The 19,417-nt window shown below is 36.0% G+C and overlaps 1 protein-coding gene across 2 annotated transcripts in view; it reads right to left on the bottom strand.

Annotated features, from left to right (window-relative positions):
• Positions 1 to 2,168: 2,168 nt before the first annotated feature.
• Positions 2,169 to 19,417, bottom strand: part of LOC107742120 (plexin domain-containing protein 2) — a 105,917-nt gene continuing 88,668 nt past the window's right edge. For both annotated transcript variants that reach the window (XM_016555003.1, XM_016555004.1), the window contains exons 8-14: positions 15,213 to 15,308; positions 14,893 to 14,974; positions 11,490 to 11,550; positions 10,798 to 10,951; positions 8,532 to 8,570; positions 4,708 to 4,868; positions 2,169 to 2,592 (exon numbers count right to left, since the gene is read on the bottom strand). In XM_016555003.1, the coding sequence (XP_016410489.1) occupies positions 2,473 to 2,592; positions 4,708 to 4,868; positions 8,532 to 8,570; positions 10,798 to 10,951; positions 11,490 to 11,550; positions 14,893 to 14,974; positions 15,213 to 15,308 (713 nt within the window). In that variant the 3' untranslated portion in view covers positions 2,169 to 2,472. The remainder of the gene's footprint in view (positions 2,593 to 4,707; positions 4,869 to 8,531; positions 8,571 to 10,797; positions 10,952 to 11,489; positions 11,551 to 14,892; positions 14,975 to 15,212; positions 15,309 to 19,417) is intronic.

The raw sequence follows: 19,417 nt of genomic DNA, 5'->3' as shown, positions 1-19,417 counted from the left end.
AACTTCATTATTTAATCAAATTGTATAATGTAATCAAATTGACAGTAGTAACACACGAGTACACAGATTACAGCATTGTGTATTTCACTGTCTCTCAATGTGTGGCACAACATGAAGATTATGATTATCAAAAATTCAGGTTACTAATATGTTTGTTTCCCCGAATTTTGAGACCAGGCATCACTGCTGAACAGAAAATTGATCTCATTCAACAAACACTGAGATTAAGTTCGACCTTACATTAGTGTGCACTCACGCACATTCAGATAGATTCAATGTCACACACATACATACAAATTCAGGTTACATCTGCTGAAAATAATCAGGTCTTCCAGTGAAAACCTTGATTTTTGGTGAGACACCCTGTTATGAGGATAAAATTGGAGACAACTGTATCTCCCTTGCATGTATGCTTAAACACCTAACATTAAAAAGAAAGAAAGAAAAGAAAATCTCAGGAAGTGCCCCAATGCATAGGTTTGCTGAAATAATTGAACAGAAGACAAAAATATCTACCATTGTCCATTTCAACTGGTTGTACAGTATTAAGGAAATGTTTTACAATTTGGATTGGCTTTACAAGAGTGTGTGTGTGTGTGTGTGTGAGAGAGAGAGAGTTGACAGTTCTTTGGTCACAATACTTGAAATGTCTTTTCAGGAGAAAGTAATATGTGCCATAATTAATTTCATTTTATACGGATAAATATTGTAAACCTTCAAACTCAAAATCCATTATTAGTGAACACGATGGAAAACATTATTTAGAACAAATTGAATGTTTATCATATAAGGTTGTAATATGCTGTGTTAATAAATACTGCTTGTAATCTATCAAGCTGAAATGACCTTGACAGTAGTAGGAGAGCTCTTATTTCACTATGTCAAATATTATAAAACAAACAAATGTCTCTGTCCGGCTAAGGACTGACAGCTGTCAGTAGACACCACCTGTCTTGTCTTTCAAGTTGAAATCAGTACGGAACCTTGAATTCAACTATGGCGTGTTTAAGGGATCATTGTGTACCATAATATTACAACAAAACAACAAAAAATCAAAACAAAGACACACACAAGCAATCTCACAAGCGCCTGTCTTGTAAATATGCATTAGTAACATAAGATGAGAAAGAAATTAACTTGGAAAAAAGCAATATACAGTGGGTACGGAAAGTATTCAGACCCCCTTAAATTTTTCACTCTTTGTTATATCGATACATTGATGTGTAAAGACACGAAACGATCGGTCTGTGCAACTGAATAGTATTTATATCGTTTTTTACCTCTGATTCATCGCAATGTCCACCATTTTGGAACGTATCGCGGCCCATAGAAACAGTCACTAATGAGGCATCTACTTATATATATCTATGTCTACTATGCCAGAGCGCGTACACGCGTCACACACCGGATGTTCTGACCGCGCTCAGGACAATTGGACATTGCGGTGGATCAGAGGTAAAAAATGATATAAATACTGTTCAGTTTCTTGCACAGACCGATCGTTTCGTGTCTTTACACATCAATGTATCATCACGAGCCGCAGGGTTTAATTTGGTTTTGTTTGCGTATGTTTTTTTTACTCTCAAAGCCGTGGAGCCCATCCACTTCCATTATATGACTGACAGACTGCAACGGTTTGAGTTAAAAATCTTCGTTTGTGTTACTGAAGAAACAAAGTCACCTACATCTTGGATGCACTGGGGGTAAGCAGATAAACATCACATTTTCATTTTTGGGTGAACTATCCCTTTAAGTGGATGTGTGGAAAAATGGTTGAAATATGGTTGGATGAAAAAAATATTAATTCATACTATTGACATTTGTTCACAGAACATTTTCCAACTGTATCCAAACAAGAGGAGGAGACAACAGTATCTGCAACTAAAGTCATCCAACATACTCCAAAATATCCATTCAAATCGAAGAGATGAAGTCATAAAGGAATAGGAAAAAACATAAAAACACTACAAAACCCGTTTGAAGATATATAAAGGTCCGTATAAGATTTCCAACACATATACTGAATGAATGTGCATTTCAGAGACTGTCAAGACAAAAAAAAAAATCTCTCAGCGAGGCACATCAAATCAGAGAATCAAATGTAACTGCATTCAGTTCAATTATGATTTTGAGGGTAAAAGGTCAAAACCTCATCCTGTACAATCAGCAAACAAAAGCTGTTGCCCACGTCATGCCAGGAACCGAGCAGAAGCTGCTGGGCCGTTATTCATCCAGCTGATTACCAAACGTTTCCTCTGAATGTGGATTGTTTTGTTTTGAGTGTTAAAAGCTAGATCCAAGCATTTGTTTCTGGATGCCTCTTCCATTCAGTCACCACACCCTCACTGTTTCCAGTTTCATCAGTGATTTGGAGGGTTGGTGAAACTTTATGATTAGAGATGTGTGGATTTGTAGCTAGACATCAAGAAGGTTGCTGGGCTATGTGTGACTTAAGAAGTCAAAGGTCAAATCTCAGCACTGCTCTGATTCAATAAAGCCTTCTTTTTCTTGACCCACAGGCTCTACCTCTGCATATACTGTATGACCAGATCCTCGGCGAAATTTCATCGCTGGCCATCGGCTGGGGCGTCTCTGTAAATGTATGAAATTGATATTAATAAATGATTTTGTTTTAAATGCACTCCCCACTGCTTTTTTTTTTACCATGAAATATCAGTTAAAACATCATTCAGATGGTAAACTGACTTCTAATAAGGTGAATGGCTAATGTTACTTTCCTGGGAGTATATAAGTTTGGAGAGCAGGTACGAAATTCCATAAAACAGGGTGTCCGCGGGTCCTTAAAAAGTCTTAAAATGTCTTAAATAACGTTTTCCTAATATAAGGCCTTAAAAAGTCTTAAAATGTCTTAAATTCGGATTCGATGGGTCTTAATTATTTTTGGTCACATTACCGCTCAAATATCTTCAGTCTGATGGACCTAATGACTTTACAATCATTGGACAGGCCGAAGATTTTTTCTTCCCGCGGTAAATTACTGCGTCATCAGAGAGAATTGCAGTAAATTAGCAGAATACAGAATACAAGCTCGCGCTGAGTCTCACTTTGTTTGTCTCGAGACTTCAGCACAAATGAGCGTGACCGCACACATAATATACAAATGTGATATAGATTTTTTACAACAGTTCAATAAACTAGAAGTTTTATTAAGAGACTTACGTTTTAGACACCATATTGCCTGTTTTTGCACTATTTCGCCAACAAAAATAATTCCAAACAAAGCCACGGCGCTGTTTTGTGTCTCTGAGCAACATGACGCTGTTTCGTTCCCGAATGAATCAAGTGTTTAAATGATTCGGTTCAGTCGCAATGACTCACTTAACAGTGACTTACTGCCACCTACAGTCGGTTTTAATTTCACATTTAAAGTATCTTTTTTTTTTAAATTATTTCAAATATCAGTATTCAATGTTTTATGTTTAATATATCAAAACATTATTTATGCATTTGTAACTGCAGGTTAAATGCATTCATGTCCTGCATTAAACTGTGTGTAAATACATCTAAATGCCACTTCAGATGCAGCTTAGGTCTGTATTGCAAAGATGAATTTTGTTGATACTGATTTCATTTGCTTGGTAACAGCCCAAATGTCTTATTATTCTTATTCACAAGTTAAATGTAAGAATTTGACTCAAAACATAATGCACACTTATAGAAAAATTGCTTTATATTAAGGTAAAATGCCCATAAAAGGTAAAAATCTATTTAAACTTATCTGACCACCACACAGAATATGAAGAATATCAAAAACTTTAGGAGTCAGCTGTCCACGAACGTCCTTAAGATAGCAGCATGATAACACACTCAATCAGTTGAATGAATGACTCAATACTCACTCATTAAGTGACTTACTGTCACTTACTGGTAGTTTAGTTGAGAAGTATGTTGAAAAGTATGCATTTTCCCCCTCAACATTTCTTATTTGTATACTCATAAATGCATTTAAAACATTAATCTCATAACATTATTTATTGCAGTTGTAATTATTGTTCTTTGCAGTGTAAATTATTTTATCTGACTGGTAGCAGCCCTATAGTGTATATTGAATTTATTGATAAATTGTAATAATTTGACATGTAAGATGATGCATACATCGCAAAAGGTTAAAAATAGGCCTTTGTAAAGGTAAATAAAAATATGCAGATTTAAGTATGTAAAAGCTGATAGAACACTGATGAAAATATTGCTTCAGAATAAATTGTTTACTCCACCAAAAATCTCAGTGATGCAGTTATTTTGCAGGGATATTTTGTATGGAATATTGTCTGCTGACATGAAAAGTTCACTGTATATCGTAGTAATAAATATCATTTATTACAGCAATGATATTTTGTTTTCTTTTTTATTTATACACATTAACTATTACATATATGTATGTAATAAAATGTGTATTTCCATTACAGGTTTAAGTCTTAAATTTCATATAAGTTGGTATTAAAAAGGTCTTAAAAAGTCTTAAATTTAACTTGTTCATGTCTGCAGAAACCCTGGTAAAAAAGCAACAACAAATTCACGTGTACAGATATCCACTGACAGTGATATAATGAAAGTTGCAGTAATACACAAAACTACATACAGTTGCTTTAATTTGCAATGTACCACAGATGAAAAAGTCATACAGTTTTGGATTTCTTTATTCGGTAAACTATTTCTATGACTTATTGTAAACCTCCATACTCTCACCTCAATGAAGAAGAGTCCCGCAGCAGAGCTCGGGTGGTGGTAGATGTAAACGGTCACCAGGACGATGGCCACCATCACGAGCAGAAGCAAGAGCATCCCAAGAATCAGCCCCATGTGCAGGGGGTGAGTGCTGTTCTCTGCTGTACTTTTTGCTGCAGCAGCTGAAACACACATTATACTGTATTTATAGTTCTGAACACTGATGCATTTCAGTTCACTTATACTGTCAGAATAAATCGGTCTGTCTTTGTACACACAGAACTGCATTGCCTGTAACAACCTCAGGAAAATGAATCAAGAGAGGAGACTCCTTTTTTCCCCCTCAACAATCTTTGCTTCAAAAACCAGGTTTGAATCTTGTAGTTCTTATTTTAAACAGAAGAGAGCACTGTTTTCACAATAATTTAGCTATTTCTGTCTTTGGGTATCAAGATTTCTGTGGCTTGTGTATCTGTCCAACAGGCAGAAAAAAAGATTAATGATGGAGGAGAGACAAAGCCGTAAATCTTAATTTTGTATTATGGACATTTCCAGCCGGCCCCAGTGAGAAAGATTTACTGTGGTCTGCAGTTCTTGTTTTTTTGCACCACATCCAGGCCCTGCTGAGCAGACTCAGTGGCAGCCTTTGAGAACACCAAATGAGTAAGAAAACCTCATCCTTTTTCTTACAATGTCAGTTATGGATCTACAGATGTCCGCTGGATCTGCTTTATCTAAATGTTAATCATATAAACTAAAAATGCACTACTTTCATGTAGTAACATCTAAATGAACTGCTTTTAGGTCAAAAACATTTAATATAAGTCAATTAACCAGACTACATTAGGTTACATGAAACCTAATAAGATATTTTGAAGAATGTTTCAACAGTTTATTGTCCATTTTGTCCCAACAACATTGGTCACCATTGACTTTCATTGTATGGAGGGGAAAAAAAATGCATTATTCAACATAGTCTTTTGTGTTCCAACTCCACTTAATCTTTGATTTTATATCTCTGTGGCTCCATGATCAATGAAAACATCTGTCTCTGCACATATCTTGACAGGGTGTCATTGATTTTCTTTTCTGCCGATAACTTTACACTGCATTGTTTTATTTAATTACAGCATCCAGATAGCTCACATGCAGCTCCTTACGCAACGATTATATTAGCACTTCATTCTGCAACAGCGCTTCAGTGTTTCTCTGCAGATATGTGTACACATTAAAACAACCATATAGGTATTTGTTATCTGCATATTGCAGTAATAGGCAGTGTACATCGAACTTAAAAAAAAAGCTGCTTTTTACTGTTTTATGCCCATGAAAAAGACTGTACAACAACACACAGACATAACAAGTATAAAATATTTCTTAAGAGCAGGTAATCATGTTTTAATGTTTATATGTCCAGAGTAAAATGTTACTGCTACAATGCAGAATCATAACTTTAATGTTTTGTAAAAAATATTAACTCATTTTTGTCCAGAAATGTATGATAATTGAATGACTGTAAAAGTAAAAATCCATTTTCTCTATCAAAAAAGCCAAATAAAATGTGTATTATACAGTTCTTTAAGCCAAAAGGCACCAAAATGATTGACAGACATTACAGGGCAGAACTAATCATGAGGCAGGGTTTCTGTTGTTAGTCATTACAGCCAAAAGTGCCCATGACCACTTAAGCATGGGAAGTAATTTATTTTCAATAAGAGGGAGACTGATGCTTGGCAGCCAAAAACAGCCTGGCTTGATGACTGTCATACTGAAACAAAATACACAAAACTGTAACCAGACAGTGTGCTGTGAAACCACAAACAGTTCCACAGTCCCGGGGAAGTCGTGGCCTAATGGTTAGAGAGTCTGACTCGTAACCCAAAGGTTGTGGGTTCGAGTCTCGTACCGGCAGGGATTGTAGGTGGGGGGAGTGAATGTACAGCGCTCTCTCCCACCTTCAATACCACGACTGAGGTGCCCTTGAGCAAGGCACCGAACCCCCAACTGCTCCCCGGGCGCCGCAGCAAAAAATGGCTGCCCACTGCTCCGGGTGTGTGTTCACGGTGTGTGTGTGCACTTTGGATGGGTTAAATGCAGAGCACTAATTCCTAGTATGGGTCACCATACTTGGCCACACGTCACTCACTCACAAACATCACACTTTACCTGATGCCTTCAAATTCCTTTCTAGATTTCAGTGGAATTGAATCATATTTTGACATTTTCGTTTAGCGTCAATAAAACTAATAGCGACATGTTGTTGAAATCGATCATTAATCAAATGCACTAGTTATTTGATTAATTTGGCTGCACTAATTAAATTGGCACAGACCCCAAGGTACCTCATGAAAACATTTCTGAAAATCAAAACACATTTTTTTTTGGCTTTAGCATGAAGGTGCATGTTATTTTAATTCTATACATTTACAACAGACAGTGCAGCATCATCCAGGTGGATGCTGCACACTGGTGGTGGATGAGGAGATACCCCCTGACAATGTAAAGCGCTTTGAGTGCCAAGAAAAGCGCTATATAAATGTTCTTTCTGTCAATATGGGGAGCTGTGTGTACATTAATGAGGAAAAAAAATTAACTTAAATGATTTTAGCAAATGGCTGCAATATAACAAAGAGTGAAAAATTTAAGGGGGTCTGAATACTTTCCGTACCCACTGTATATATATATATAAAGAGCAACAGAGAGACTGTGTGTGATAAGAAGAGAGAGTAGAGGAAGAGAAGAAGAAGGTATGACACAAAAATCTGCTGTTGGACAGGAAATGAACTGGCACAAAACATTGCTGCATGGAAAAGATAGATATTTAAAAAGATATTTAGCCAGAAATAGTTGTACTTGCTGGTGTACGTGTACATATACACACATAACCAGACATGCACACTGGTGGTGGATGAGGAGATACCCCCTGACAATGTAAAGCGCTTTGAGTGCCAAGAAAAGCGCTATATAAATGTAATGAATTATATTATTATTATTATTATTATAGAGGGAATATTATATGTCAGGTGTGCTGAGAAGTCATGATGTCATGAAAGACTGAAGTATGTACACAGACAGCTGGTAACTGATCCAACAGACCTGTCCTCAAAAAAAAAAAGAGGACATATTTCTATTGTGTCAAAATGGCTTTGCAAAATCAGACTTGTGTATTATTTCTGACAGGGTGTGAACTCAATACAGATGGTTCATTTGATGTGAGAAACAGCAAAGTTTCCAGTTTCAGCAAGATTTGCCACCAGAAACAAATACAGGTAGATGGCCATCTTTTGAATACAAAAATGTTTTTATTGTGTTTCCATCATGAGGGTGGAATTAGGGTGGTTTAGATTTGTACGTTTCATAAATTTTACTTTTAATTAATATAATTTTCTATGAATATGTATGCGTCTATTGTCTATTGCTCTTTATATATATATATACAGTGGGTACGGAAAGTATAGAGCAACAGAGAGACTGTGTGTGATAAGAAGAGAGAGTAGAGGAAGAGAAGAAGAAGGTATGACACAAAAATCTGCTGTTGGACAGGAAATGAACTGGCACAAAACATTGCTGCATGGAAAAGATAGATATTTAAAAAGATATTTAGCCAGAAATAGTTGTACTTGCTGGTGTACGTGTACATATACACACATAACCAGACAAGTCAGTCAGTCACGCACACACACACACACACACACACACACACACATGTATGAACTTATTTGGGCATAAGCAGGAAAAATTTATTATTTATCAGAAAAGTGAGATCAGAGTGATGCAACGTGTTGCTTTATAGTTCACAGACACACTTTGAAACCACATGCACTGCAGCAATGCTAAGACCTTACCTCCATTGTCTTTGAGATGTAGCGCAATCTTGGTGTCATCTATAAAAATAGATGAGAAAAGAGACGGAAGGAGGGAGAGAAAAAAGGGAGTAAATATTAAAGCTAATTTTTACATGTATACAGTTTCTCATTACATACAGTGAACTGTGATGTCAAAGACTCTAAAAACACACCCACATCTCATCAACAGCTGTAAATGGGTCGCACATGTGTGTGATGAGAACTTCAAAGAGATTGGAAAATATGTCTGTGATTGGAGAGCAAGTTTCAGATTTGTAATGAATTGTTAATGAGCAATCCACTCCCAAGATTCTTGAATATGCTTTCTAGTGAACTGAAGAGCTCCTGTCTGAGACAGACAGGTCAACATCTGCTACAGGCAATTCTGGTGAGAACTGAAACTGAAGTGAATGAAGTAGCACAATAACAGCTGATGCTAAGGGATCTGATGATGTTGTAGTATCCAATGTAGCCAGTGGTGTTATAGCAAGATGTCAAGTTTCTCATTTACAGCATGTTACATGCTTTCATTCACACACCTGATTTGCTGCCATATGTTACATCAGGGTTAGAGATGGAGAGAAGTATGTGAAAGTTTGTTATTTCGAGATGACTGTAATGATCAAATTCACTCTGATAAAAATGTTAACATAAAATGTGCTTCATGCTGTTTACATTTAAATTCATAGATTTTAATTAAGTAAAGCATATTATTTAACCTCACTGAATCAGCTTCGACACAAAGTTATGCCAACAAAACTACATTTAAGGTTACACCAACAAAACTACATTTAAGGGATATTTCACCGCCAGAATAAAAATTGTGTCATAATTTACTCTCCCTAATGTTGTTTCAAACCTGTATGGCCTACTTTCTTCTGTGGAACACAAAAGATTTTTGACCATACAATGGAAGTCTATGGTCACCAAAACTGTCTGGTTAACAACATACTTCAAAATATCCAAAAATATCATCAAAATATCTTTTGTGTTTAGAAGAAAATCATACAGGTTTGGAACAACATGAGGGTGAGTGAATGATGACAGAATTATTATATTTGGTTGAACTGTGCCATTAGGGTTACAAATGCAGGTTATCAACTTTATAGTGCACAGCAGAATTGCAGTTTTATAGTAAATGTACATAAATGTTTTGATTATTCCATATGGACCTGTCAGCAAACCTCACTGGTCCAAAGTCCTTCCCTCCTTATAAATGTGCATTATACATCAAATATTTTCTCACTGGCAGTGACTGTGTAGAGTCACGCAGCATTTTTGCTTACATCAAGAAAAAAAAAATTACAGGAATTTGCACCTTGTTAGGACACGGTTGGTTAAGTGCTGACAGCAGAACTGCTGCAATAATAAGCAAGTAATAATTAGAAAAAAAATATCACTTTTTCATTTTGACTTTTGAGCTAGACTAACAAGTAGGAAGAGAATGAAATTAGAAGTTTAAATTCTTGTTCTGAAATTTGGGTACAACTACTGCTCCTCTAGATTTGAAATATTTATATGTGTATTCATAATTCACAGGCAAGATTTATAATTTAAGCTGTGTTGGTTACGGTCTGATAATGTGTTTGCACAAATCACAAAGAAAAACAGAGCAAAGCACACAACATGAGTTCTCAGTTAAACAATAGTTAAGTTGTATATGGATGAGGGTGTATTTTCAGTGTGTTTATTGTAAGTGTCAGTGTTTATTTAAGAAAGATTCTTGCGTGCCACAAAGGAGAATGATGAGCATAATTATCTATTGAACCCCATTTATTAGCGAACCTCTTCAGCTACATTATGAATGTCTTTTCTTCTCCATTAATTGATTTTCCCCAAACTCATAAAGCACAAATAAGCCTTTCTTTTTCCATGTCTATTGATTTACGTTGAATCCACTGGTGGCCTCTTAAAATTATCCTGCTGCATTCTTACAATGAGCAGTCACTTGTAACTAATGGTTTAGATCAGGGGTGCCCAAACTCGGTCCTGGAGGGCCGGTGTCCTGCAGAGTTTAGCTCCAACTTGCCTCAACACACCTGCCTTTAAGTTTCTAGTATGCCTTGTAAGAGCTTGATTAGCTGGTTCAGGTGTGTTTAATTGGGGTTGGAGCTAAACTCTTCAGGACACCGGCCCTCCAGGACCGAGTTTGGACACTCCTGGTTTAGATCAATGACCCATTGGTTTCCTAAAGGATTGTAACATCAGTTTCATGTTCCATATTTCAACCTAAGTGGTATGTGTGTTCATTCAGGCATGACAGTACCTTCTGTTGGTATGCTGGTGGGCATGTGTGATGGAGCTTGGGTAGACTGACCCTCAGTAGTTCCTTTGTTCCTTGTGGTCTTCTTAGCAACTGATGCAGTGGTCAGCAGATTGAGATTAGTAGTATTGAGGATGTCACAGGTGTTATCCTTAGTCTGCGAATGAAAGACAGATGAAGACAGGTGATCTGACAAATCTGAGATATGGTGGATATGTTGCTTGGGATTCAGGCATACATTTTGGTACTGTAACATTAAATGTGGCAATATTTTATTACCTAAAAACTAGGGCTGTCAGTTTAACACGTTAATTTAGTGCAGTTAATTAATAAAAATAAAAATAATGTGCTAAACACACACAATTCAAAGCCCTTTACCCAAATTCCATAATAAAGGCAATAACAGCCAAAGATGCCAGTCTGTACATACAGTAGACCAACAATTGAAAAACATCAAAGACACCATCTTGTGCAAACAAATAAAGCTTAAAAAAAAAATATATATATATATTTATAGTCAAAAACCTAAAATAGATCATCATACATGTTACTAATTACTAGTGGCCTTTACTGTACAAGGCAGAAAGAAAACGAGAAAAAGGGAGAGAGAGAGAGCATAGCATATCCTTTTCTCTCTGGAAACTGCAGATGAGTTCGTCCATCATAAAAACATACACACACATCCACATACATACCTCATCTGGGCAACTGTTATCTACCCAGTCCTGCCGATGGCGATCAAAGCCACTGGAACATCTGTCAAGAAAAATTATAACAGTCATTAGTATTTTAAAGACGGCAAATAAACACAAACATGATCTCCATCTTTTATAGATCGCTGACCAATGCAGAAAAATCCTATGAAATCTTCTGAGAAACACTGTAAGAGTGTGTTCCACGGAAAAAAGAAAAAAAAAGTCTTACGGGTTTAAAGCAACAAAAAAGCGAGTAAATCATGAAATTAATTTTCATTTATGAGTCCTCTAAGAAACTTCCATTAAGAATACTCCGTTCACTGTGGTCCAGAACAGGAAATTCAATACGCTGAAATATACAGAGGACTGTCTACAGCAGTAATAGATGCTGGCTAATAGAGTCAGTACAGCTAGTATTTCGTTTCCTCCTCCCATGTCTTCATTTTTTCTTGTACGCAGAATGGAGCACAATGGGCCTCGGCTGCTTGGTATTCCTGACGTCTGCTGAGATACAGTCACCCTTACTCCATATCCTTCAGCAACTCCCCATTCTCCATTAGTCTTTTCGTGATATATTATCTCATTTTAGTTTAGTACAATTCACCATACACACGTCATATAATCTCTCCCTGTGTTTCTTGCTGATATTTTGGGGTCAGAAAAGAAGACACACATTTGCTGCCCAGTCCCTTCACTTGTAATAAACAAACCAATTGTTTGTGTGTGTGTGTTTGTGTGAGATTTTAATTTCTCTTGTCACAGCCAGTCACATTAAACAAAAATAAAAAGGATCCCATTCCTTTTTGTGCTTGAAAAACAAATTTTATTCAAGAATTGATATAAATGGACAAAACCATTAAATAAACATGGGAGAAATACTTTCATTTCTGCAATAAGGTAATATAAACTGACAGTCTATGGAATCTGCATGTCTTAGAACAGCATTTTTCAATGTGTTTTCTTTCTTTTGTTCCTTTATTTATACTCAGCTCTTGTAACATTGTGTGAAAGAGTCGGCATCAGCTAACACAAGACACTGCTCTAAACACATGATGTGCTCTTGGGAAAGAAGCACCTTGACCAGTGGTGGCATAAGGGCACTATAATGTGTGCCAGACTGTCTAACTGAAAGCTTTGGATTAGAGATTTCATGACCCACGGACAGGAAGCAGAGCTGAGCTATGAGTGGCTACTGACTGGAACGCGCGCACACACACACACACACACACACACACGCTCTTTTGTGGTAGCGGCGTTTTTTGTAGTAGTTTGTTTTTTCTTTATTACATTCACATGTATTCATTTTGCTAGACATTTATCCAAAGCAACTTTTAAATGAATATACCAAAAATATTAATGCTAGGGAGTAAGGATGCACAATATATTAGTATCATATTAAATACAATAATTCATTAGGATATTTATATTAGATGTTTAATTTTATATGTTCATTTCCCCTATTTTTACATTTTGATTACCACTGTATTCATCTAATGGTCAAATATTCTTTCTATGCTGTTTTTTAATTAATTTAGATAAAATGCCATAACATGAAAATAATTCTCCGCTTCAGGCCAACAATGTATCAGTGAACCCCTACTAGGGAGAAAGTAACATTACAAGTGACCCAAAAGTGGCCAAAGTACAAAACGTACAAACTAGATTTCAAATGATTTAATTAAACAAATGTGATTTTGAGTAATTTACTTTCATAGCTTTACCATGGTCATTATGTCTGCTTTCCTTTTCTCTCCCAGTTACCCCAAGCCCTGATGAATGATACAAGGAAGACAAGTAAAACTGAAATATATCTCTGTAGATTTGAGGTTGCCTATGGCAGTGGCCACATCCTTCGTCAGCACTTCTCCAACCTTTCATAATCTCATTTACATGTTAATGGCTGCAAATGCAGTCAGCTCAAATTTATTCTGATCCAGTAATAATTTAACCTCGAGGGTGAAAGAATGCTTTTCCAAGTATGCAAATCTATATTTTGATGCACATAATTGTTACTAATACACTCATATATGTTAAAGTAATTTCATTCTTTCAGAGTAATGAAATATGAAAGATATTAAGTGCAACACTTTACTACAGTATTATGGTCTTCTGTTCAGTTAGAGCTTGTTTTTGTGTGTGTCAACTGCATCAGATTAGACTTCGTCTGCTCTCTCCAAAGACAAGGGGTAAATTGTTTTTGGAAGGACCAGACTGTCAGTTATATTAGCTTAAGTCAACTGAGTTACCTGCATTTATCATTAGTCTGCTCTATTACTCTCTCTCACACGCAAACACACAGCCTTAATCAAGCCAAAAAACTGACTTTAATTACTGCAGCAATTTCTAACTATACATTGTTTCCATAACCTTCAGCCAAACAAAAATGGTTATGCATATTGATGAAGTCTGAATATGACTCCCTTGTCTACCAGGAGACGATTCAAGACTCAGTGTTCCGATTTAATTATACAATCCAGCTGATTTAGAAGCAGGTTTCCTAAAGTTGATGGAAAAACCAAGGTCCCACTGACATTGAAAGATGTGCTTGTGCATCATTATTGTGGGTATGTAATGATTTAAAAATAACAAACTGCACTGAAAAATGCTACAGCTCAAAATATGTGTGCAGGACATATGCACTTGATAAAGGGAAAAACAAACTCCTCTAACACAAGCGAACTGGTCTTTTTCTCTCTCTGCCAGTCATAAACTAAATCTTACAATAAACACCAACTGGGATATTATATTCCTGAATCCCTCAGAATATGTGCATGCATGTGTGTGGGTGTGTATGTATGTGCTTGAGAATGAGAGCGAGGGATTGAAAGAGTAGACACATGGAACGATTGCCAGGAAAATAAAGCAAAAGGAGGTCGGGTGTCTCGGTCTCGTCTGTTCTTTGGTATGTGATCTACAGAGAAAAGCTGTCTGGGTTCGAGAGGTGAGGGCCCAGGCATGAATCAGCAGGAATGTGACTTTATTTTCCCTCTTTCTCACATTCTTAGGAAAAAGCAGTCTTGGTATGAAAGATTCTCTGCCACATTTGAAGCACTATTACTTCAAAAAATGCAACGTAAGATGCAAATGACATTTTGTTAATGTTTACACATGATATCTACAATTCGTTTCAATTTTTAGGCCATCTTTATATACAAAGGCAATCTTGTAACATTGTGACTGCTGAATTAGAAATGGTGAATTATCTCCACACATCTTGTAAAGGTCTGTGTTGAGAGTGCTTGTGTTTCAGCAACTGCTGACAGAACTTGTAAAATGTAAATTACTCCCCTCGTTCATTGCACCACCTCAAGGCAAGCGGTCTGAGAACGGCATCTTCTATTCCAGTAAAACGACATTAGAATAGGGGCAAGAGAGACAGATGAATAGCGGTTTGATTTCTCACCTATTGAGCCGGTGACACCAGCTGCAGTTGAAGTTAATCTGTGATGCTATGCAAGAAGTGCAGCTTGTGAATTGAAGACATGCTGCGGAAAAGAAAAAAAGACATAGAAAATGCATCAGCACAGAATCAATCACGAATAGAGCAAAAGGCTAATAGAACAATGAACTGGATTTCCATATAACTTGTGATAAAAACACTTAAGAGGTACAACAATACAAGCCTCTATTAGCTATAAGGTACATCAGTTTTGTTATCCAGACTGCTTGTGTGTGTATGTATATATATATATATATATATTGTGTGTGTGTCCATTGGCTTACTGGGTAGTGGCATCATTTCTACAGCTGTACTGCTAGTAATTTTGGTCTTTAACAGCTCCACTCGGTGATACTCATAGATAGTCTTTCTCCGCACATCTAGAGCCAAACGAACACATTACAATTACCATGTAAATCATTTGGGTTGTTGAAACTTCTGTAGCACAAGCAAACAGAGGAGAGGAACAGCATTTTTCTGTAAAGTTCTGTCTTCTCATGTACGTTAGCTCTTAATTGCCATTTTGAACACATTTACAGTACTTTTAAATTGTTTAATCCAGCTTATTTTTAATGTGTGGGCATTTTTTACTTGAATGTGCAAGGCTTCTGTGATAATCTGCTTCCAGTTATTTTAGTTGTACAAAAACAGTCCGTTATGCTGCTTGAATCAATGTTTACATCATGACACCTGCTTGATGACTGATGATCCAAAAATAAGTTTGACTATCCAAAAGAACATCAGTTCACAAATAAAACATACATGAAATCTAAAATCTGTTACTCCGTTGTTGGCTATTATTTTGGAATAAATGAAAAAAAAATGCTTAAAAACATGAGATACTGTATTGGCTGTTTTTTTTTTGATAGTGTAAGTAATGTTTATTTGTTTATTTAACCTGGAAAATGTGTCAACATTAATTGTAACTGGAACATGAATTTACACTAGATAAAAAAAAAACATAAAAAACAAACAAAACAATGAGTTCTTTGCTTCAGAACAGCATCACTGCACGACACTGGCAAACAGGTATTTGTTATTGTGTTATTGTAATTTTTATCGTAATCATGAACACACTGGTTTGTAGTGCAAATAGTTTTACTATTTACTGCACTTTGTTATTCTTAGTTATTTACCAGTAGCTGCAAATGAATCTGAAGTCTTGTTCAATCAGAAGAAATAGCTTACTTCCATACTGAAAAATCCTTGTGCTCCACAGACACATGCTCTTTCAAACAAGATGTTATCCACAATTGTGAAATTGTCCTAGTCTGTTATCTTTGTATAAGGCATTAATTCATTTAGCCATGTCTATCATTGCATAAATAGATGGAGAAGTTTAATTTCATGTTAAATGATGGGAATCTTTGCCAAAAAAGGGACTAGTAAAGTTGTATGTGCTCAGTAGAGATCTGTATCTAGTCTAAACTGACAAAACCCACATTGGACCACAGCGTGAGAACTTAAGAGTACACTGATTGCATGCAAAGTTATCAAACACTCTTTCCTAGCATTGGGATGCATTATTCACTGTAATGAAATAGTTGAATATTTGTGAATACAGTATATCTGATTGAAAAAAAAACTATTTCATGTAGTTTCCAACGCCAACTAGAGTGACACAGGAGAGAATGTTCAATATGCTCACTAACAGAAGCTCTTATCCAATACACTGTTAAACATTAAAACAAAAAAGACCTGTGTGTGTATTAAACTAATTAAGTCAACTAAAAAGGTTCCTCTAGTTGGTATCTCTTACTCAATAAAATTTGTTACATTTAAAATAGAATGAAGAAAAAACTACATTGCTAAAAGCCAATTCACACCGCTCCAACAGAGGCAGACCAATGTCAACAGCCAACGGAGAACGTTACTTCTCAGACGTTCCAAGACCGACAAATGCCGGTTCAACAAATGCCAACGTTCAATCGCAGACCAATGCCATCAGATGCCGATGGGGTAACACACCTGATCAGACAAAACCTGACGAACGTGTCTGTTGCCATTTGTCAGCATCTGTCAGTGCAGTGTGAATTGGTCTTAAGTGAACTATACATTGGTTATTCAGTACTAATACTCAGTCTCTAATGCCATGAATCCCTACGACACCCTAGAAGACAGAATGGACTTTTCATAATTTAAATGTAGGAGTTGATAAACCTACATTATTTTGATGTGCTTCATCTGGAAATAATTCAGTATATAATAGTCTTTGAGTTAAAGTTAAGCCCGCCATAATCAACACACTCTGGATCAAAAGCATGATATAACTGCACATATAGATGCATCCAGTAATACATCATCTACATGACTGGTAGCTGAATTGCCCAAAAGCAGTGAAATGGAAAATTGAATTAGAATGAAGAGAGGATGGGTAGAGTAGCAAGATTTCTATATGTATGTGTTTGTGTGTGCAGGTTTGATTAAAATTACTACCAAAACGACCTAAAATCAAGCAATAGAGAAATTGTTTTGAAAATCTCTCAGCAAATTTAGTAGTGAAAAAATGTAGTTCCTTGCTATTTAAAAGGCTCATAAATTATGAAATTCACATTTTGATTTAAGTTTACTGATGTCTACAGGTTTGTGTAAAGAGTTGGGGTCACCTCTGTATAAAAACACTCCTTTCTAACAGAGTGAAACCAATGTGTCTGTGTTTGTGGGTGTGTATATGGCTTTTCGCGCGTCACCTCTCTGGATGAATGTGTACGGTAGGGGAAAATCTCTCTGATAAAGTGAATGTGTGTATGCAGCTGAGGAAGTATCTGTCTGACCTTGCTGAAACCTACATCGCTGGAGTATTAATACATAAAAGAGCAGCTAAACTTTAAGACAGGAAATTCTAGCTTTTTCTGTGCAGGCTGTTTTTCTCTTCCTGTGGGTAATTACATTTCATGCCCATGGGGTGTCACAAAAACCCTTAGTAGCATGCTGATAATGCCTGGAGATATGCATGTCTGTGCTTATGCATCTTAAACAGTGTCACCTGATGAGTCTCCAGACACTAATTAGTGAAAGAGAAGCGAGACCAACTGTGGAGGGAATTTTATTTTCTGTATTATTTGCTTCACTGTACTAAAGAGTGTTCTTTAGACTCAGTTTGCTTCAGTATGCTTGAGTTTTCGATGAGCTGAGAGATTACAGGAAATCTATTTGTGTATGTGTGCAAGACAAGTGTGTGAGAAAGAAATTTTATTTTAGTTTCTTAGACGTCCTGGCTACTTAGAAAAATTATTTGCATTAAATTCTTAGAAATGCATCTGGAGGACATAGTTAGGCACCTTAAATGGACATATATGTTGAATATGCATTATGATTGGATGAGAACAAAGCATCCGCATTTGATGAAGGTATAAATGTTGAGTTTGGGTGTTTCCTCGTTGTTGCAATCTACAGCCAACCCTGAATGACTGTATGAATGTAGACCTTTTCCTGCAGGAAAATAAATATTCAAAAGACTTTTGTCTCATACCTTTAATTGAAATGGAAAATTGCCAAGACACTTTCACACTTAAATGGCTGTTAATAACAGAAATGCTCAATATAGTAACCCAACAATCTCTTGTTTGCGCCAGCAGGAGGCGTCAGACGTCAGAACATTAACAGACCTGTTTATCCTCTGATTTATCCACCTTTCACTGAGAGCGATTATGGGCTGTCTGGAGGTCAAGGGTAACCACGGAAACAGCTCCCCTCTGCTCTGGAATGTTTGATTGTGAAGAGGAAGTGCTGCATCACATGATCTCAGAGAATCCAGGTAAAAGGGCGAGTGCAGGGTGTGACCTCTGAATTGACCTTTCATTGCTCACCCACACGACCTCTGTACTCACAGCTCTCTGATTCACAGTCTAAAACCAGAAAGACACAATGCCAACTTGACCTTAATCGTCATGTAAATAATGTCACAGTGAAAAAATTTCTTGATCCTTGAAATAGAATTTCTTTGCATTGTTTGTCATATCCTTTATATTTAGTGCATATATTCTAGGGTTATTTCAGGATAATTGGGTAATTTTTCCCAGTCATCCCAATGGCAAAAAGTTTCCCAATTAACTTGAATTGACCCTTTATTTTATTTATTATTTTATTTTATTTTTTATAAATGTTATTTTATTATATATTTTATTAAAACAATTAAATTTTTAATTTAAAACTTATTTAAAAGAAATAGACATGATATTGGAATCAGTTTTATATTTTATTTAATGTGATTTAATTTGGTTTTATTTGATTATATATTTTTTATTTGATTTAAAACTGTTTACTTTTATTTAAATCCTATTTAAAATATTAAGAAATAGACACAATTAGGATTTTTGCATCAATTTTTTGTATATATATACACACACACATTAAATAATATATAAATATATATTTTTTATTATATATATGGTTTATAATATGTATATTTTTTACATTTATCATATGTTTATATTTTACACTCACTCACACTCACACACACACACACACTCACACACACACACACACA

Source organism: Sinocyclocheilus rhinocerous, unplaced genomic scaffold, assembly GCF_001515625.1.
Source record: "Sinocyclocheilus rhinocerous isolate Xijiao unplaced genomic scaffold, SAMN03320098_v1.1 scaffold256, whole genome shotgun sequence".
Lineage (NCBI taxonomy): Eukaryota > Metazoa > Chordata > Actinopteri > Cypriniformes > Cyprinidae > Sinocyclocheilus > Sinocyclocheilus rhinocerous.
This window is presented reverse-complemented; position numbering and strand designations above follow the sequence as displayed.